Source organism: Plectrocnemia conspersa, unplaced genomic scaffold (assembly GCF_051122295.1).
Source record: "Plectrocnemia conspersa isolate PC_06_02 unplaced genomic scaffold, ASM5112229v1 ptg000002l, whole genome shotgun sequence".
Lineage (NCBI taxonomy): Eukaryota > Metazoa > Arthropoda > Insecta > Trichoptera > Polycentropodidae > Plectrocnemia > Plectrocnemia conspersa.
Window position 1 is genome coordinate 25,674,358 of NW_028277166.1, and position 23,161 is coordinate 25,697,518.

The following is a 23,161-nucleotide window of genomic DNA, read 5'->3' on the forward strand; positions in this document are numbered from 1 at the left end:
TTTCCTAATAATAAGACTCTCCCAGAATCTCCCAAACACTATATATTATAGATTGAAAAACATTAGTGTCCATATGGGATTCGATCTCATGTCTTTTAGATATTAGGCATTTTTCTATCATGATCATTTTTATTGATAGAAAATACGTTATTAAACTTATATTTTTTATCTCCTAGTGGACTTATCCCATTTAGTAACATTCGTCATCAGATTTTTTCAGCTTCAGTACAGTCACACGGCGTTACCGTACACTTGTAACGAACGTAATTATATCTGTATCTGAATCGGCAATTTCACATTTTATCACGATCTTCGCGTAGTAAATCATTGATGATAATGAATTTGTTCCGTCATCCTACGGTTTGCCAGCAAAGATTGCCTCAGTGCTCCGCGATCGTTCGAAGCGCTCGGTCGTTTCCCCTTTCCGTTTTTGTTATTTATAATTTTGCATTCGATTTTGAATCTAAATCAATAACACAGAAGGTGTCGAGAGCGTTTTGATATTGTAAAAATTGTTGTTTTGTGTCACGAATCGTCTGCGGTCGAGCGTTGTTGTCGCACGGATATTTGGATATTGGTTAGTGCTTATCTTTACGTCAATTCCATTGTGTGTGCATGTGATTATGTTCGATTAGACTTTTCAAATATGTGAATCTGCTTCAAATAGTCTACGAATGAATATAAATAATATAGATCGGAGAAATCTATTCTACCGTAATTTTAGTAGAACATTTAAATCTCCAGTCCATCAAAAACACATATGTAATATAATAAAATAAATAAATGAATATTTATTTATTTTATTTTATTATTTTATTTAGCTAATATAACTTATTGTTTGAATAATTATAAAATTATAATCGATGCAATATTAGATATTTATAGTTTGGGCAACTTAAAGAAAGTATTTATGTAAATATTAATTTTACAAATAACAACAAACATGTCTCAATTGCATATATATGTTTATGTCAGAATAATATACATAATATTATATTCAAACATATCCTTATATAACGCTTCAAGTTAGTCAAGTTAGTAAAAATGAGTGGTATTTGAGGAATGACATGTCACATATTTAGCCATTAAAAAATGCATGGATAATACAATAGATATACATTTAATGAAAACTTATTCTAACTTAGGTTATTTTATATTCAAATCTGTCGCATATTGAGGTATTTTAATATCATACTTTCTAACAAACATCACAATAAAACCAGTGCTATGGGTCGGTAAATATTACTTCAAAGGATTGGGATCAAATCCCATTTGAAAATTATTGCTATTTAATGTCTATCGTGTCTGGGAGATTATTATATACTTATAATTCCGATTGAATATCATAAATTAGGTTTTCTTAGATTTTCCTAATCACACAGTTGAACATCGTGATTGATTATTTAAATAAAAATCGAACTGAGACGTAAATATTAACATCTATTTATTGCAAGCTGTAATATAGTTTGTAATTAAAAAAACCCCTAAATCACAGATTTCAGTCTGGTGTCACTCCTTTTTTATGGGTGTTGATTGTGTTTACTCGGTTAAAACGATGGATAGTTTTTAAATTTAATTATATATTATAAATAAATTATATATTTCATGGGTAACAAAAATAAACTATTTTAAAGCTATGTTACATTATTTATTATTTTTTTTTATAAATGATATGAATAATAAAAATAAAATAGTTATATTATATGTACATAGTATATATATAGATCATTGGTATAGTCAATGACAATAATAATAGTTTTGGTTTTCCTAGATTTTCTTATTCTCACGGATGAATATAGAAATGATTAAATTTGAGTGAAGTTGTACATATTGGGTATAAAATATTAATAATGTGCTTTACCAGAGCGAAAATCACCAATAACCAGAAAAGGTTAAGGTCATAGGTATGATAATATTTTGAGACATTACTGAATAATAAACAGTAGTAATAAAAACAAAATTTATTCTCAATGTGAGCAATTCAACAAAAATGTTGTATTTTTAATACGTATGTTTGAAATTCTTCAAATCGATTATGATTACAATGACAATTTTATTTAAAATTATAAAAGTATTTTAATTATAAATATATTGTTATTTATGTTTTGAATAAGTATTTACTCAATATTCAGCGTCACAAGTGATATAACATTGTAACGAGTAGTGTTATATAAATAATTTTCCCTAATATTTTTTTATTCATAGTCATCGTTAATGTTATTGATTGACATATCAGAAAGTGTGGGACATATTATTATGAATAAAAATTATCAGCATATTATTCAAATTTTAATCTATTACGTGAGTCATTATATACTAATTATCTTTTGGCATAAGATTTTTGTTTGTATTAATTTGTTAGAAGTTATTTTAAATATTACAGATATATACAGCATATTTTAAGCATCGCAAAACCAAAAGTCTTATTGGGAAACTAATGGTGATTTAAGCTCATGATATCAATAACTATATTATGTCCATGTGACAATTTTTAAATATTTATATCAACGTTGAAAGTACAATTCAACAATTATAATAATTATAATAATGTTAGTTATGGCTCCTTTTAAGGGACAGTTTCAATTATAGATAATTCAATGCTTTATTTAAATCACATTCAACGCAACATATGCAATGTTTACAAGTTACGGATTACGAAGACGTTCCGATTAAAAACTTGACACGATCGAACGTGTCAATGCCTTTTAGAAGAAAAAATATATAAATAGAGTAACAGTTCGATAGCAAGTAATGTTGTCATTTTCACGATAACTAGTTGGAAGTTAGAATCACGTTTTTTAAACCGATATCATAAACCAGTGTCGATATAAAAATGTAAAGCTTTATACGTTACAATGGACTTGAGTCAACTGCCAATTTATTGTTTATGGTTTATTTTTTGTGCTAAGATTTACGACCCTGAAATAGTGAAATCATTTACTTATATAAGACAGATCATTAGTCAGTATCGGTTTAAGTATGAAGGCGATCAATTAATGGTAAAAAATCGTATAAATTTTAGGCGATAGCGAAAGCAGGAAAGTAGAAGTGAAAAGCAGGCCAAATGTGTAAATATCAAAAGCTAAATCATGATCATGAACTTTCTTCAATTTTTTGCACAATAAAGGACGAGTCGTGATTAGTGTTTTTTATATAACGCCTACCCACTTGTTAATCCAGATTATTTATTGTCTATTAATTTTTATTATTGTTGATATTATGCATGAATTTTTTTGCAACATACTTTATGCTTCCTTGTTTTTCTGCGAAAATGTAAACATATTTTTCACGACGAATTTTTTTATATGACTAATTTCCATTTCATTATAATTAACATTTTCGAATTATAGTATATTTACTATATATATATGTATTTCCTTCTGCAACTGAATTTAAATATTGATCGTAAATTAGACCTGTCCTCATATCACACACTGACCATCGAATAAAGGTCATTTGATTATTGTTAATAATTCGAAATAGGAGTTGACATAAATTTGGTTAATCGAGTTTGGAGTGTGACACAATACTATAAAACGATGTGTGAATTTATAATTAGGTATATAGGGACGAGTATTCAAAATAGTTTTTTACCGAAAATATAAATCTTTAACGTGGAATGTAAATATTTTGATACTGCAATTTCAATATAAAACATTTTAATTCTGGCAGTTGAAAAAAAACAATTATTTTTCAGTGTATATTTGCTTAATTTTTCGCGTGGCAACTCAGACTTCAGTGCCATTTTGAAAATTTTGACATTTGTCTAAAATGCAAAATGGCGGCTTTTCTCTTTCAGACCAGTGTTTAGTTGCGTTCACGCCGTGAAACAACTGTACTATGCCAATTGTGAGCGACAATGGCTGTTATTCAAGGGCGATCGCGAATTTGCGCGAAAATTGTCATTTTCCGGTCATTGACGACGCGCTTTGTCGCGCTCGACATTATTTTTCGGACGCATACATTACGGCCGTAAGGTGTTAATTGACGACCATTAAAATAGTATTTTATTGACATTCGCAATGCGTCTAAAATTTACACATATTTACCGCTTCAATGCGTGCCAAGGACCAAAAGCGATTCTAAAGATATTTTATTATTGTATTATAATTAAATCAGACCTAGACTTATTTAATTAATAAGATATATTGATTTATTTATAATATTTCGCAATGGATTGAATAATAAAATCAATATCGGGAATAAATTCCACGATAAAAAATAAACCAAGGATAATAATAATTATAATTTATTTACTAATAAATTACAAACCTATAAATGTCGATCTAATATTTTACGATCGTTACAACTTTCTCAATTTTCTTGTATATCGATTAACCTCTTGCACTTAAAAGAAATCATAAAAGAGCGTGAATTTATTTTTGTTACAATGAAAATAGTGGTGTCTTTATACTGATTTTAACAGCATTTTGTAAATGTAAAACTTTTGGGTTGACTATGAGACCCAGGTTAGCCTCTGCAAGATAATAAGGCAGTTATAAAATCGCGTCGCCAAACCAAATGTATTGCCAGGGTGCTGCGTGTCTCCGGAGTAGCCAACTTAAATCAGTCCCCATAATTAAAAAAAAAATAAAAACTGGATAGCTTTCAGATTGCTATTTGTAAACTAATCAAGAGGCATTTGCCCCCTTTCCCTCTTTAGATTTGGTCAGAAAAATGCATGTCATTTAATGAAATACTATGAGTCTTAGTGAAATCGAAATATTAATAAAATCACTAGACTAGTCAATTTCTGCCCCCCCCCCCCCTCTCTTCCGGAAAAAGCTGAAATGACGTTCATGAGCGGACACTCTTTATAGTAAAAAGTATTCAAGTGCGATGTATTAGTAGTGGAAACTATTAAATTTGAATCTGAAAACAGCATACAGCACATTGTATACAATCAGTGGGCTGTAAAATCCTAATCCTTTAAAGGTTTCGCGCAAATGGCAATTACCAATTAGCAGATGCAATATTGATGTCGAAATTGTAAATATATGTATTCTTGGAATATATGAAGGCTTTCTAAGTAGGCAAACATAGTTTTAAATACCACAACTCTCAAATATTTTTTGTTGAATTCACGTAAACCACACAAAATAGATTTGAGAAACCGGTATTTATATTGAGTATTTCGGTGTTGAAAAGATGGTTCAAGTATTAAGATATCGCAATTGAAAGCCATAATGTATAGAAGGCAAGACATACCACTTAAATATTTTACTTGAAAATTAATATACGTAATGAACGAGGAAATGGATTATGAAAATGTCTGAATGACATTTTGATTATTTAAATTAAGAAGATAATTAGCTGTGGTCTTGCATATTGTTATATTTTTTAAAATGTCAAACCATTGCGTTTTTATACTATCTATGAATTTATCACTGAATCAATGATTTATTTACATATGAAGCTTATGATGTTTAATTAAAAATCGTTAGTTTTTCTTCTTCTGTGTAAACATATTATTAGGAAATTGTATTGTGACTATTTTTCAAGTGCTTTAAATGCATAATTTTTTTAAAGCAATTATCAATTGCTTTAAACATTTTTTATGTTTATATATTCAATTATCTTCAATTAAGATCTATTTATAATATAATTTTTAATGAAATATATGAAATTATAATTTAATTTAATCACATCTTTAAATTATACGTTCGCTTAGGTTATTATAAATTCATATTTATGTTGTTTACTTCGATTTAAATTAGTTTTGTTATTGTATAAATAGTTGCTTTGAATGAATAATTAATTGTTTACGTTTTAGTTAGAATTAAACACATACGAAGCTGCTGAATAAAACACACGATGTAATAGATATTTTTAGTTTGTATTTTTATGCAGCAACGCAGGTTTTATAAGTTGCAACCATTTAAATACAATAATTATAGTTGCCCTAAATACCAACATTAGTTTTCTTATTAATTAACTAAATAAAATGTTAAATGACGCCATTTAAAAGATGTTTTAACTTCACATACTTAAGTTTACATTTATGTCATTCTAACTACTCAACCAGATAAGATTGAGCATCGCTTTTGTTTTTTTTCGACGCTTATTAATATTAAGTGTAAATAGTAATTGTTTATTAATTTTGACATGACCGCGAAAGTAAAATGTTTATGGTTGGCGTGACTGGAAAATTCTAAAAACTGTGCCAGAGACGGTAGTGTCGATTGTCTATACTTTCTAGAAATATAATCTACGGTCCTAGAACGCCTCCCTATAATTTAGATATGACTAGCCATCAGTATTGTTAATAAGTAATAAGAATAACGATTGAAAGACGACTTTAATTTCTGCACTTTTTGAAACTTAATATATTGCTTGATAAAGTTGAAAGACGCATTTTAAACTTGTTTGCTGTTTAAAGAGTCTCGTTTTACCATAAAGAATGTCGAAATTTGATCGTCATTGTGCATCAAATGAATTCATTAACCCTCGTCAGCCAAATGACACTGAATTTGCACACTTGAGATCTAATATTTAGGCATAAAAATTGATAACAAAAGGAAATATCGTGCTTAAAATGATATGCATTAAAGACGCTTTTAATCTAATCGTATTGAATGTATTTATTTGTACTCTGTACCTATTACGATTGAACAGATTTTAACAAATTGGTTACTGTCTGAATATTATTGGGTGTCATGTTTAATATATATAACACATATCTACCTGAAATTTTAAAATTTATATTCGTGTTATTAGAAAAAAATGGGTGGCATATAAATGAGCTACGGACTTTTATACCCAACTTGAGTACTCACATATTTTTAAAATTTAAAAATTATTTTCTTCTACTAACATGTACATGCGTTTTGAATATAGAGAAGCATTTATCTCTCAAGTAAATTCCATTGAAGTATTTATTGTCTTGTTTTATTGTCTTTAAATAAACACATGCCTTCACAGCAAGCATGTTTAATTGCACAATTTTCGTGGATTATCTGCAGCATAATAGGCTATCAAACTCGAGGCATAATCCACTTCGATTCGTTTAATTTAAACACTCAACTGGATAACTCTTAACTTCTTATTCGTGCCTTATCTTCTTAATAGTAAAATGAACGTGCCGTAGCGGGCACTATCTTTTAAACCGAAAAATTTGATTTCATGGACTTGATTAACGCGATTATTTGTTGTATTTAAAGCTATACTTTGTATATAATATCGAAGGGAATATAATGCGGAATATGTATGTTTTTAAAACCTATATTTATTTATTATTTTAGCTCAAATAATTATCTAAGGAAAAATATACATTATATTATTTAATAATTAACATAAACATCGTTTTATCTTTAATTAAAGTTTCTAAAATGGATAGTACATAGGATAGAAAAGTAACCGATTTCTGTATATTGTTGAAGTTTGTGTTTGACATTATTATTATTTACATAAATTAATAAATATGATTTGTTTAATTTTAGGAAAAAGGGTATATAATTGATATAATGGGAGAGGGGGAGTAAGGTTTAACCATGATATATTTTATGATATAAGTTTGACAAAAGTTTGCCGATCTCTGCTTTAAATTGCTTTATTCGCTTTAAGATAAACAGGATAAAAATGACAATAATTTAGAATTAAATTATATGTAGATCCTACTCGATTTTAATTTTGTTATGGCCAAATACAAAAATAACTTTGATTAAATTGCTGATGCATGGTTTTTAATTATTTGTTATGGCCAAATGTTTGTATATTCGCTGCCTGATTTGGAATAAATTATTGATAGATAACAATATTTTGCATTCCGTTCGTATATTTTTGTTGGGTGACATCACTATGTTAAAAATAATGAAAATAAATGAGAAACAATTTTGTACCTAATTTATATATTTTATTACTTTGTTAAAAATGATTACAATTAAAGCATCATCTTATTTTATTTTTGGTGAGGTTCTTTAATTTGCGGATTCCATGCCTAAATTAAGATTTTATCTCAAATTGTGGTGCATTAATTTGACTTTTGGCGTATCTTTAATAGTAAATTAGTGTAGTACCCGTTGAAAAATCAACAGTGAGTATATAAAAGCAATAGAATAAGTTTTCCGGATCTCTTCTAGATTTATTAAATAATTTAAAAACTGCCTTAGAATATCATTGTATTTTTTTCAATCCACCTAATTGATGCGACGATATTTTATTGAAAGTTTTAAGTATATAAATTGAGTTTTTTTCATTTATTACACAAAATAATGTATATTTTTTAATATATTTTGGCGGACAGATGGTGAAGTTGACGGATGGCAATTAGACAATTATACGAATTTCTTAAAAAATGGCAACATGTGGGGGCGTTAGCCCCCCCTAGATTTTGGTCAAAAAATTGCATGTCATTTAATAAAACACTGAATTTTAATGAAATCGAAAAATTAAAAAGCGACCATTGAATTGACAATTTTGCCCCCCCCCTCCTCTTCAAAAAAAGCTGAAATGGCGTTCCTGATTCTAAAGCAGAAATTTTATATTATTTAATATATTTTTTAAATATATCATATTTTAAATTCATATTTAAAAAAAATATATGTATGTGTCGCAGTGGGAACGCTCGGTAACGACTATTATTAGAAAAAATGTTTAAATTGAGATTTTTTTATTGTCTTATGTATATGAAAAATTCAGATACAAATCGATTTAATATGTATCATAGTATTTTATAATATATTATTACTAAAAACCAATTTTTAGTATATTGAAAAGTAAATATATCCATAAAAAACAATTAAACCTTATACAGGAAAACTATATAGTTAAAATCTGGTAGGTTAACATATAAATTAAGTTATTATTGAATAAATCTGCGGTAAAGAAAAATTGCAAAATTGCTTCATTGTGTTATGATCTAGATCGAATTAAAATGTAAATCTAGTATTTTCGAGATAGAACGAGATGAAATCTATAACGTTATATAACACAGTAACAGTACATTATGCCTTCGATTCGTTAACAATCATATTATAATGCGAGTCGTTGTGAAAAAATACGGAATTTACATTGTCAATGTAGAATTACGCAATTAGAAAGCGAAGAAAGTAAAAATTGATCATCAATATTCCGTCATTGAACTTGTCTGCGATAATTCGCATTAAAAAACGACTCGGCTAAATTATGAGTTGTTAACGAAAGTAAAGACTATTAATAAGGTCACGTGCATATATGTTTGGCAATTAACCTTTTGCGCACGTTAGACTGTAAAAATATTTAATATTTTTACCTATCAACAAAATTGTTTATCACGCTCTGATTTTAATTACAAAGCACCAAATTTGACATACATTGTTTGATATCAGTTAGATGCTTACTTTGATATAATATTTGGATCAGATTGTTATTTGATAAATTCTTTAAAATATAGGTTCACCGTTTCGTATTAATATTTATTAACAGTTTTAGCAATAATGAATTGATGATGTGCTTTAGGTCACGTTTTTAACGCTCAAACCGGCAATTATTCCATTAACGTATTAGAAAGCGTACTTTTAAGTTTTTGGCTAAAATAAGATCGTAGCGTTTAAGCCATACTTTATTTCCATCACGTTATCTATTATACAAAAATATTTTATAGTACATACAATAAATAACAACGCGGTAAAAGTACGATTACAAAAAAAAATGTTTTGGAATCGTACCTTAAATATTTGTATCAAACAATTGCTTTGCTGTTTCATGATCTATTATATATTGTATACAGATATAATGAATGAAATGATCTAATATTGCTTATTGTGGTTAAGCCTCAGGCTGTATTTAAATGAATCATTGTAAAAATAATTAGATTAAGACATTATTATAGATTCGTAATGTTTAAAGCAAATTGAAAATAATCACTTAATTCAGGATGTTATGTAATAGAGTTATTTATTAATTTATGTGTATTTTATGTTTAAAACTTTACTGCTATTATTAATTATATATTATTAATAGATGATTAAATAATATTTATTAAAAATATATATTAAAACATTTATAAATTGTATAACAATATATTTATTCGATATAATAGATTCGAATCTCATATGAAAATAACTGTATATACGTTTTTTTAAATTTCTATCGTATCTGGTAGATCGGAATTATTGATTATTATATAATTATCATTGCGGTCGATCATCACAAATTAGGCTATCCTAGATTTTCCTAATCTTACGGATCTCGAATCAATAAAATATATGTCAAGGATTTACCGGTGTCTCACTACTTACTTAGTAGTTGTTGATTGTGTTTAGCCCGTTGTAACGCATTGCATCATGTTTAGGTAGTACCGAAAATATATTTTTTTAAATCCGTTTTATCACATCTTATCTATTAATAACAATATCTCTATGCCTTAGAACCAGTGGCGTAGCTAGGGTATGTGCCGCCCAGGGCGATCCTTAAAGTTGCCCCCCCCCCTATACAATTTTTGCAGGGTCATAAAATCAGCATTTCTTAAAATAATAAATTGATTATTATTAAGCTCTTGTTAATCGTGGATTTATATATGTTGTAGTGCATTCAGGGTTAAGAACCACACTAGACGACCCCATCGCGAATATGCCGCCCCCAAGCAAGTGCCGCCCGGGGCGGCCCGCCCTTCTGCCCCACCATAGCTATGCCACTGGTTAGCCCATTTAGCCCATTTTGCTTGAAAGTAAAAATGTAGAATAAAGTGATGCTCACTGTAGAGATTAAGTAGTTTTATCTGGGTAGGATATCAAAGTAGAATAATATTATCCTTTTTATTTTACGAAGTATTAAAAATCCCACCGAACGATATTACGACGCAAATTTTTAAAATTTAATTTAATAAAATCGATGTTTTTATATTTTTGTATATGCGCGACGTGACAATATAAAATGAAAACATTTGTTTTATCTCAGGCAAAACAAAGGGTACCTAGCAGTTCCTAAAAAGTATGTTATATAACAGAGAAATGATCGTGCCTTATATTATGATAGGGATGGCTGGCGAAATAAAAACAAAAGCAGGTATTGCACACACGAAATTCTTTCTACTACTTGTACATTTTTGGATGAGATGATTAGATGTTCGCAAATTGTATTGTATTTTTAATATTTATAACAAGAAGTTTTGCTACTTATTTAAAATATCGGCACCACGCTCAGAAATTAGTTGTTATGAACATTCACATTGTTGGTTTGGCCTTAACGGCTATGAAAGCGGCCAACAATGTTTTGCTACATAAATACGTTTTAAAATAAAAGTGGTTAGGTGTAAGCGAGCGGTAGTGAGCGAACGTTACTCAGAAGATTTAAACCATTTATGTAAGGTAAATCTTATTGCCAATTTATATAATCGTCTTTTTAAGTAAATTCGCTGCAGAGAGTTCGCACCTAACCTATTTAAATTTAAAACGTGTTTATAATATAAAAATGTTGTTGGCCGCTTTTGTAGTCGTTAGGGGCAAACCAGCAAACCATTAGTACCAAAGTTTTTGTGTTTGATGATTAAAATGTTAATAAAGGAAATAGATTATTTTTGTATTTGAAAAAAACTGTAGTTCATTCCTAAAGTACATATGAAAAGTATTTGAACAATTTATTATATTGAAATGATTTCTTTACATGACAGTTTTTTATGAAGGTTATGCATGACATAATCATAACGTATATTAATAATGGTACCACTAATAATATAATATTAAGCAATGGTTAATAAAAATTACACCATACAACATACTATTAAAACTGTACAACAATATATATGCTACAAATATAAGATCATACAATTAATATGTAAAATTACAAATCTGTCTTAAGTTTTTACACCTTCAATTATGTTCTTTTCTTAAAAAAATCTGCTATATTTGTAATTTATATTTTATAGTACATATTGCGTCAATTTAAGACTTACTATAGATTAAAGATATGGATTTTTAATATAAAAAATAAATCGTACCATAGAGTTAAAGTAATTATTTTTTGCTAGTTTCAACTGTTTTTATTACCTAAATATATGCTGTTTGAGAGACACTGGTGGACGCGCAGATCTTGACGCAATCAGTTTAAATATTACGTGCGTGTCCGATGCATATATAACCACATACCTAGGCTTTTGTAGATATTATATCATAGCATATCAAGGATTAAAACAAGCACGGACAACCTATATTTAAACATGCATTATGACATACATTTAAACATGCAACATATATTATATGTATCATATTTACAACACTTATCATGGGACAGTCTTTTTTTGTTGATCGTTTCCTTTGAATGTAATTAATTCTATAAGTTTAATGTTACTCGTTTTCTATTTTAGAATATAATTATGCTACATTCTCATAATAAATCACATTTAAATTAATTTCATTATATAATATAGCCACTGCGATGAGAAAATTTGTTTTTTAACAAATAGATACAATATCATGAGAATTATAAATTACGAAACAAACCAAAACATACATACATATTTATTGTTTCAAATATAATGCAATCAATTACAATAACAATATACTCTGCAATTGTGTGTACAATGAACGGATTTAATAGAACAACTCAAAATAGTTGATTGATGATGTAAAATGGTCTGTTTTGGACACAATTTTTTGTGACATTGGTATTTTTCTCACGATATTAGGTACTAGTAATCGTTTAGCATTTAATACGTTTACTTCAAAATTTAAACGTTTTCGCAATATAATGAAAGACAAATTTAAAATCTGCCGTTTCTCAGAGATCGACACAGAAGCCGAAACGTCGAGAAACTCCGACATCTTAGACATTTTGTAGACCGTGGTTATCAGAACGTGGCATGAAAAAGTTATGAATATTCAACGTTTGCTTCGGATTATACACGCGAATGTGAGCCAATGAACACAATGTAGCCTGAACAAAAATATTTTCAGACTGAAAACGATTTGTGTATAAACTGTTCAGTGAATAGTAGGCACAACTTGCAGAAAGAATATTATTGCTTATGAATTATTTCAATGACATATTTTTTATAGTGGGTATGATAATTTAAAGGTTAAAACATCAATAAATATAATGTTTTATAATTTCAGTTTTTAAATAGATTTTTAATTATTTCTTTCAAAACTAAAGTTGTATTTTGTTAATTGATATATAAAGAATAACTGCTTAAATCGAAAATACTGTATTTATTTTCTGCTTTGCTGCATGAATTTTATAAAACACTGAAAAATATGAACAAATATTTTTAATTATTTTTTTTACATAATACAAAGTTGTGTATAATACATATATTTACAATAAAAATATTTATTGAAATAATACATATTAAATGTGTGATTTATAATTAGCGTTTTTGCATCGACCTCCAATCCTTAATCGACCTCTGACATACCGATATCGACCTTTCGGGTTCAAACATAGACAAAGTAATGTGAACACACATATTTTATTTTTCACACTAACTTCCTATTGTATCGTTACCGATTTCGAACAACTATTATAATAATTAAATATATTCAGATGAAGTTAAATTTGAGTAAAATAATACATATTATATTGTTAGTTTAATCATTTTTTCATATGTCTAAGTTATACTACTTTTCTATAACTAGGTACTAATTTATGGCCTCAAATGTCCTATTTGGCCTTCTTTGAATGTTCTTCTTAAGATGATGTATTGTGTATATAGCCATTCTTGTAAGTAGTAGCATAATTTGGTCAGGGGAGGTCAAATCAATTTTAATAAAACATCAAAAGAAATTATTCAAAGAGCTCTTTCAGAATGCAAAGTGGCTTAAGTAATATGTCGTAAATGGCCTTAACCATGATCAACAAATCTATCATATTTCATGACCATGTATTAGTTTGTCCAACTTACTATGAACTTTGATTAAACAATGGCTACGAATTGTTCTTTCAAGTTTTAGTATTGTGTCTATTATGAGTTGACCTTAATTTGTATATTCTGATAAAGAACATCAAGGTATTTTGTTCAGAAAACGCCTTAAAAGTATACTATTTGAGGGATAATTTGTTTCATGAATTGTTCTTTAAAAATAAAATATCATTCACAATTGTTATATACGGTGAAAAATAGCTTTGTTAATAATACTCACAATGAGGATTTTACATTACTTTTTTGTTGCACTGTTTGACATTGTGAATTATATATAAAAAATGGTTGAAATTGCTGAGAAAATATAGTATTAAATTTGCAACAATTTTAGACAATTACATGTTGCAAATGAGCCATGAAGTTCTGAACTTTTTTAAAAAACTGAACACGTTTTTTAACATGCAAATATAAACAGCCGCTATTGAAAAATATATTTTAAATGTAAGTCTGAAATATAAGTTTATCAATTGTTTCACTACTTACCTCGTGATTGTCGTCGCTATTGTGATTCAAGTCGCAGATATTTTTCATGCTACTCTGACTTGTCAATACAGGTCTGTTTTTCATTCGATTCTCTGAAATGGTAACATATTTAGCAATTGGGACAGTTTTGCATACTTTTAATCGTTATATTTTATGAATGTTATCCACATAGGAAATAGTTAATATTACTTGACTTGTGAAACATATTATGTACTAATACTTGCATGCCAAACATATGTATAACACTAGCTCTTATCTATTTTTATCAGATAAGAAGTAAAATAGAAAGTTATTGTTGTAACTAATATTCCAAAACTCTCATGAATAATTAATAATTCGCTCTTATCTTTGCAGAAGGCTGAAGATGCTCTCACAAGGAGCTCGCTGAGGAAGCAGACCATCGACAAAGACATGCTATAGTCGAACACGATAGAGACTTAGTAGGCAACGTGTTTGTAGAATCTAGAAGCGGTCACCGATTCCGGTTTCTGGCGAGATGGGTCTGAAGAAGTGGCTTCAGAGGCTGCAGCCGGCGCCTCTCTATCTGGTGCTGGTGCTATCTGTGGTCTACTTCTTGTCGCAGATGGTCATATGTCATGTGACACACTCGTTGACTCTGCTGGTCGATGCCAATCATATGCTATGCAACATCATAGCGTTGATCGGATGCATAATGACTTTAAAGGTGAATTTAGTTCTAGTTGTATCTAAAAATTAGGCATAACTAAAAATAAATCAAGTACTTTCTCTGAAATGGTATATCATTGTTAATCATAAAATTCTTAATCCCAAGTAAGAAAATCCCAAAAGCTGTCACACTCAAAATTTTTCACAACATTGCGAATTGTTCGCTCAGTAGAACGATAAGATTTACCATAATCTTCTCGTAAATTTCGAACGCGTTAACGCGATAGCGATCCATTTCTTAAATGTGTTGTTGCAAATTAACATTGGACACTTTAAACACGCGTGATTATTAACAGTTGTCTGATTTGCAGTGTTGCTAGCATATGAAACTCGAATTGGATCACACTGTACTTTGGTAGAACTTATAATAAGCAGTTATATAACAAATTAGCAGAAATATTACAATTTAGCGAACACGCCACATTTGTCATTGAATGCTCAGATCGATCCATTTATAAATTTATCTATAAACACAGTTCATTTAACAACTTATAATGGAAGCTAAGCTTCACAAAATAATGTTCGTCACCTAAAGGTTAAATACTGAAACATAAATTATAACTTTGAAATTATTATTAAAAAACAATCTGCGCAAAAAGGAAACATGTCAATTGTTCTTTGTTAACTTAAAGTGCTCTATAAACCCGGAATCAAAGTGATAATGGTATCCATGCATCTAAATAGCAACAATTTCTTCCGTCACATTGTTTTAAGAACGCTTCGTATAACGGAACTGCTTCATTGTTCTTGCAAAATAACGAAATTTGAGATTCGCATGTTATACCTAGTATATACAATAAATGCGGTGAAAGCGTCTCAGATTTATGTTCCGTAATTTTTCGAACGGATCTCGTTACCATAATCTCGTTCGATTTAGTAAGCATTATTAACAAAATTTAATGGCTAGGTGTAGATGTGTGTTGCGAATTGTCGGTTCATGGTTGTGAATATGGTGTGTGTATAATAATTTATGTGCTCGTTTTCTCTGTTTCTATCACTGGGTCATGCAGAGACAACATTCCTTAAGAAGACGTTCGTAGAATAGTGCGATGTGATTTGTAAAAAACGAGACTTGCCCTTAGTCAGCACGCAGTGAGGTTCGATAAGGAAAAAAATGCACTTTTTGGTGGTCAATTAGGGTTTCCACATTTTATAACATTTAAAAGATATGTTTACATAAACGAAAAACCTTTACAGAAGATTGTATTTGAATGGTGATTAAAGATCGTCACATTTAAGACGATGCGATTGTGTGCGATTACTTAAATAAAAAATAAAACTATAAATTAGGCCATACAATTTTGGAGACTCTCGACCTTAGGGTCAATGTGATGATTTAGAGCGGAAACAGACTATGCTGTTGTGATCCGTCAAATAGGAGCAAATAAGACGCAGCATTTTTTATGATCACGTTAATAAACAACGTTATCGTTAGAAATGTAAACAAAACGTCGTTGTGTATGCGAGTTTAATTAATTAAAATTTCATTGTTATGCCATCTTCAAGTATTGACATTAAAGTCTTATCTTCTTTGACTTTTAATAAAAAATGCAACTCCTCCTTTATAATAAATAAACATAAAGAGGTAGCGTATGCAATAAGTGCTAAATTTTGAATGCACAGACTCATGGGCATCATTCGGGCAAGGGGGGGGGGCATTTGCCTTCTTTTGAATTTGGCTAGAAGCATGTCATTTAGCGAAATGCTATGAATCTTAATGAAAAAACGACCACTGACTGTCTAATTTTTTCTCTTCCCCCCCCATAGAAAAAGTTTAAATGACGTCCCTGATTCTAAGTCAGAAATTCTCAGGCTATCCCCCAAAGTAAAGCTAAAAGAACAGTCTCGAATCTATCCCGAAAATTTCAGTGAAATCATATCGAATTACATTTTCATAGGTAGATATATTGTATATATATTTTTACCAGTGGAAATATAATTTATCTGGCAGGTGCTAGTAAAATTATGTGATTTCAACTTTTCCATACGTAATAATATATACATGTACATGTTTATTATTATTTATTTACATGTGATCTATAAATGTTACAGTGAATGTGTATTTTTAGGTGAGGTTATATTTTTACTGGTGTAGTAACTTGACCTAATGAAGGTTCTAAAACTAAATATGGTTTTAGAACTTGCACTAACTTTCACGAACTACAGATATCGCATATTGCTCCGTGGTTGGTCTGCATTTGGATATTACACTATATTTAAAAATATGATAGCTAGCCTTACTAATATTTCTACGGACTTATGATATGAGAGTATTGGCCAAAATGTATTCAAACCGAATTTTGGTCAATAGGAGAGCGCAAAAACAATTATCATTTCTCAGAAGTCAAAAATCCACGTCAAAAGCAATAAAATCGCGGCGTCGTCGTTGCATATTATCCGTTTTTAATTTCCTAATCTTATCTAGTTGTAAGTTTGAAATTTAAGGTTAAAATATCATAAAAGAAATTTGTATCATATGAATGATTCTTGACAACCCTAACGTTATTTACTTGCGTACACATGTAAGCAAAACCATATATGATCATTCTGCTACATCTAAAATTCAAATGCGAGGGCAAAAAAAGAGAAACTTTGAAGACGGTATCATAATTTTGATTTTATGTTTCATGAGATCTTAGAAGCAATATTCATTAACGTCAAGTACTGGATTTATGGTATCATTGTTTCATTACATTAAAATACATATTAATTTTAATGATGAATCTTAAGATATAGGTAATAATTATTTATTCGTCCTTGATAAAAACAGGCGATAATTTTACATAACGATCGTGTTATATACATAATAATTGGTTCGCATATATTATTTTGTTATACTAATTTATTTATGCAAAATGTAAATCACAAGTATTATAGTATATTATACCCTTATCCATATGAAGGTATGATTGCTTGTATATAAATATATAATTATTTAAATGTTCAGATATAATTTAGCAAGATTGGTCTGAGTTTCTAACTGAGAGTATTATCTTTCATTTGACCTGAATGTAATATTAATGCTATACAAAAAATCCAGATTTGTGCATTATAATAACAATACCATATACTTATGTCCGTCAATGTGTGTTACACCTATTAAAGAAATTGAACAATTGGCTCTATATTTTTATTGATTCACATCCTGTTCTGGGATGTAAATTGAATACATCAATTAACAATGGCGAATTGCTCTTTGTGAGCCCTAATTAATATTTTTATGAAATGTCTTTATTTAGGCATCGTCTTGGAAATCATTATCTATTAATGTGTACTTTTCAAGGTACATGTTTAGAATTTCGGCGCCAAGCTACAAAGCCAGATGGTTATGTATTCTCCTCTGCTTCACATCGCTGGTTTGGCCCTAACGACATAAATACGTTTTAAAATTTAAACAAGCTAGGTGCGAATGAGCGGCAGCGAGCGAGCGTTGGTCAGAACATTAATTCCTCCTTACGTAAAACAAACGCTAGAAGAAATAATAGCAGTTTATTCAATACGTACAATTTATCACAGTATAGAAATAGTATCAGAAGTTGCCGAGTCTTCGTTGGCATGTCGAGTTGAATTTTTCTCGGCTGTGATGTCGTGTTCTGGTGATGCTCTCTGAACGATACGTTGATGCCTCTCATGTCGATGCAGTATCCCAAGTCGCTGCCGTCTTTCGTTTACATTTGATCTATGTCGTCTCTTTTGCTGCAAAATCAAATCTCGAAAGTGGCGTTCGCGACGTGATCACTAGTTTGAAATCGACAAGTTTGAAACCACCACAATAAAATAAATATCTACATAGTTACTAAAATGGAGGATGTAAAACATGTGAATGTTACTAACAAATGATAGCAGCTCTGTCCAAATAAAATAAAATTAAAACGATATTTTAATTCAAAATAAAATTTACATTTTTTATTTTTCGCGGGAAAAAATTTCAATTAATTTTCATTTTTTCTTTGGGTCAATTCCGCTATGTCTTTGAACACGCCGCCACTGATTATATATTTATGCATATTAAATTAAATTTGCATTATTATAAAATTGCGTGATTATTTCATATGCCAAATTTTGGCTATGGTCAATATTGGTCATAGATTTTATCTAAAAAACATAGTGTTGTAATAGTAAAATTACTTTTAATGTTGAATTATTTATTGTAAATAAATATACATATATAGTAATCGTGGGAAGCATTACTTTGTGTACAGCATTTTACGAGTAAACTAAACATGCTGGTGGCAGTTTAACATTATGCGCTCATAATATCCATTGTATGCAACATAATTAAAATATATTAAAACTTAAACTTTTGAACTTTAAAAATTAAATTAATAAAGTTTTCATATATATTTTGCTATTCACAGGTCTTGAAATGATAAATAATTTTAAAATACCAAACAATATTAAGATAAATGGATTTAAATATCAGTTTTTATAAAAATAAAATAATATCTAAAATATGTCTAAAACTCTAATAACAAAAAGATAAATAAATAAAAAAAATTTAGAAGTATCATATATTATCATAATGACAATATTCATTATTTAAAACATTTATAAATCATTTGCAATCGGCGCTTGCTTGCGCTTCATTGGTCAAATTGGGCTCGAATCGTTTTTGTATTGCATCATATTGATATGTTGTTTGTGCAATACTTTCAATTATCTTTATTATTCACTATCCTTATGTTGTATTGTGATAACAAGAATCCAAATCGCAGATGTTATTGACATCCAAATGCATATATTATAGTAAAAATATGTTCACAATTTATTCCTATAACTTAAGATTAATATAATGTTATGAGCTGCAAATAGCAAGTCTAATATCACATTTTCAATTTCAGTATGAATCTAAAACTACAAATGTGAAGAATGTTTGCCAAACTCCGGAGAGCAGCGAGTCCAAGTCAAACATAAACGATTCCGAATTGACTGAGAAGGTAATAAAAAACACAATTAATTAAATGCTCGAATGCAAAAATGTACATATTACTAATTATATTTTGTGTTCAATCAGACAGGCAGCAGCGAAGTACGACTGGCAAAAGCTAACGAAGAGAAGAACTTGAGAAACACATTCGGATGGGCTCGAATAGACGTTCTGATGCTCCTTATCGTATCAATCTTCTTCGTATCTCTTTCGTACTCGGTGATGGTTGAAGCATTACAAACGTTGATTCATATCAATCACAAGCAAGTACTCAGTTACCCATTAGTGATTTTGATCATGGGAGTCATTAGTTTGTGCCTCAACAGTTTTTGCTTCATACTTATAGGTGGTTAGTATTAAAAAAATTTAACTTTTTTGTTATTTATTTATTTATACTGCTTTTATGTATCAGGTTACACCTATCATCAAGAAAGCTTTATTCATTTGAGTCCTAGTGGCAAAGTTGTTTTGGATGTCGCTTCAGTGGATTCTGTCCAATGTGGTGAACGTCATATACCTCATTTGAGGCATTCGTCTTTACCAGGACCTCGCATTAATGGAAGAGGAAGTTGTAAGGCTATCATGAGGGATGCTACAAGTAATTATTTATATACTCATAAAGCAAACCTTAGCATGTTCTAATCTAATAATAATTTCAGGTGGAATATTTGTTATCATTTGTGGGTTAGTGGTTTATTTTGTTGACATTGAACATGGAATGTATGTGGATCCTGTGCTGACGATAGTCTCTGCCTTGTTTTTATTATATTTCACAGTTCCATATAGTAAGTACATTTATGTATTTACAGTACATAAAGCAAAATATCTTATATTACAAAGATTTACTACTTAACGTTTGCTAGATAAAATTATTTTGCTTGAAATAGCATATTTTACATTGAAATAATCAAAACGTACAACAATATAACACATTAACTCAATTACAGTGAAAGAATCTGGATTAATATTATTGCAAACAATCCCAGATTCTATGAATATTGAAACATTGCATTCTGATATCATGAAATCCTTTCCAACTATTGTGAACATTCATGATTTGCACGTCTGGCAGCTGACGACGCACAAAGTTGTATTAACGATGCATATTATTTTCATAGATCATTCTGTGAGCTACTTAACTTATATATTATAATGTAAAACTTCATAAATTAATCTAACATATTACTTTTTCAGGATTACTCGAAGCACTTTGATGAAATTAAAAAGTTCATATTGGACCAGGGCGTAACCGAAGTTACAATACAACCAGAATTAAAATCAAATGCATCTCAGGACCACGATTCTAAAAATTTCTGTTTGATGAAATGTAAAGCTAAAGCATGCGATAGCAAACACTGTTGTAATAATATAAACACATCGACGATCGATTTGCAATCAATAAAGTGCACCACTGTAGGTATTTTTAAAATAAATTATGGATTGGAATATGTAAATAATTTATGTCCCTTTCAGGAATCCAACTCTAAGGTTAAAGTTGTACCGACTGAAGTTTCATAGCATTGTGACTAATTTTAGTGTCACCAAGTCAGGGTTACAACGAAAATTATGTTGGATAACAGATACTACCGTATTTTTGCAGCATTTACAAAATAACACAACTATATATTGTTTTTAAGCGAATTTTAACAAGATTAATCGTACAAAAAGTTATTATATATAATATTTTACTGAATTGTCAATTTGTGCTGTGATTATATTGTTAAGATAAAATAAAAGACTGGTTAATGTAATTTTATTGATATTGAATTAAATATGTATATTTCAGATTTTTTTAAATTAGAACATAACAATACTGTGTATGTTAAAATGATTAATATTATTTGTAATATATTACTAATAAACATAAATTTATAAATATTCGGACCTTTTATCTCTGCATCAAATATATAATCCTAAAAATTATAAATTCTATATGAGAAAATAACGAATCACGTTTTTATAATAATTTATTCTCTGAGACTTTCGGCAAACAGCAAACCAAATTGGGTTTATAAGCAATATACAAAATATAAGATATCATGATACTTTTTTATGTAAAAAATAATATTTTTCATGTGCGGCCAAATAAAAATCAATATTATTTATTCTTTGAGAAGAAAAAGGTATTTTTTATGTTATTACTGGTGTTGGTACTTTTTTTTATATTTATAAAATAAAATTCACTGCGAGTGAAGTGGAATGGGGAGGGGGGAGGGTTGAAGCTGGCTAACATATATTGTTTTTAAAATCGCTTATCTCAGTCATTGAGGATTCGTTGGTGTAGTACAAAGATGCGGCTAGTAAAAATAAAATATTACAACAAAATGTTGCAAAAATAAAAAAATACAATAAAATATTACATCAAAATGTCTAAAAATTTTCATGAAGAATTTTAGATTTACACCATATGTAGATCTAAGACATAAGCTAAACGAATATACATTTCCGAGTTAATTATTTTTTATTTTTAGTGTACTCTATTGATATTTTAAGAATCATGTCATCTTACTAAATTAACAAAAAACCTGGATGACCTTTCTTTTCTTTTAGAGACCGGGACTCTTAATATTCCCAGGCCAGCCCTAAAACTTGTAATATGTATAGTATATATAATTAGTGTTTGTCTATAAAATTATTTATATTGTGACGGTAATTTGACAGTTCACAGTGCTGCCACACCGACGCTCAATTTGGGAAGCGAGTGTTTTTAAGAACTGGCAGCATTCACTCTTTCTCTCTCTCTCTCTCTCTCTCTCTCTCTCTCTCGCCATGGCCAAGGATAAGAACGCAGCGTCGCCGCCAACTCTCCAAAAAGGTCGTTTAATTAAATAGCCATCAGAACGTACATGCGCTACAATATTATTGCAATAAGCGTTTTAAAAAAAGTGTTATATATTTTTTATAAATTATATTTTATTATCCAAGAGTACAAATACCTAGCATTTTTTAATATCTTATAAAGTCCTATGTAACTTGGAAATTTATTCGATTTTCCGTATAGGTTACTTATGATGGACATTTAAAAAAATATTATATGCTACTAGTGATTTTTAGCTTACCAAATTATCTAATTTATTTTTAAATTTACTCGAATCAAAGAAGAAATCAGCATTTCTTTTTTTTTTAATTAACAAAAACATACAGTTTGTAATAATGTATTGTATTAGTTTCCTCATTATTCCGCAAAAAATAATTGGGAGAGTTCGAACAGTTTAATTATTTTCGGCGCT

General features: G+C 29.1%; 1 protein-coding gene across 1 annotated transcript; it reads left to right on the forward strand.

Moving 5' to 3' along the window:
- Window positions 1–394: 394 nt before the first annotated feature.
- On the forward strand, window positions 395–21,788 carry ZnT77C (Zinc transporter 77C). Its single transcript, XM_088181474.1, has 9 exons — window positions 395–577; window positions 14,672–15,002; window positions 19,846–19,941; window positions 20,019–20,280; window positions 20,344–20,529; window positions 20,591–20,716; window positions 20,879–21,057; window positions 21,126–21,344; window positions 21,405–21,788. Exons 2-9 carry the CDS (start codon window positions 14,814–14,816, stop codon window positions 21,447–21,449), a joined length of 1,302 nt encoding a protein of 433 aa, XP_088037600.1. The 5' UTR covers window positions 395–577; window positions 14,672–14,813; the 3' UTR covers window positions 21,450–21,788.
- The last annotated feature ends 1,373 nt before the right edge of the window (window positions 21,789–23,161 follow it).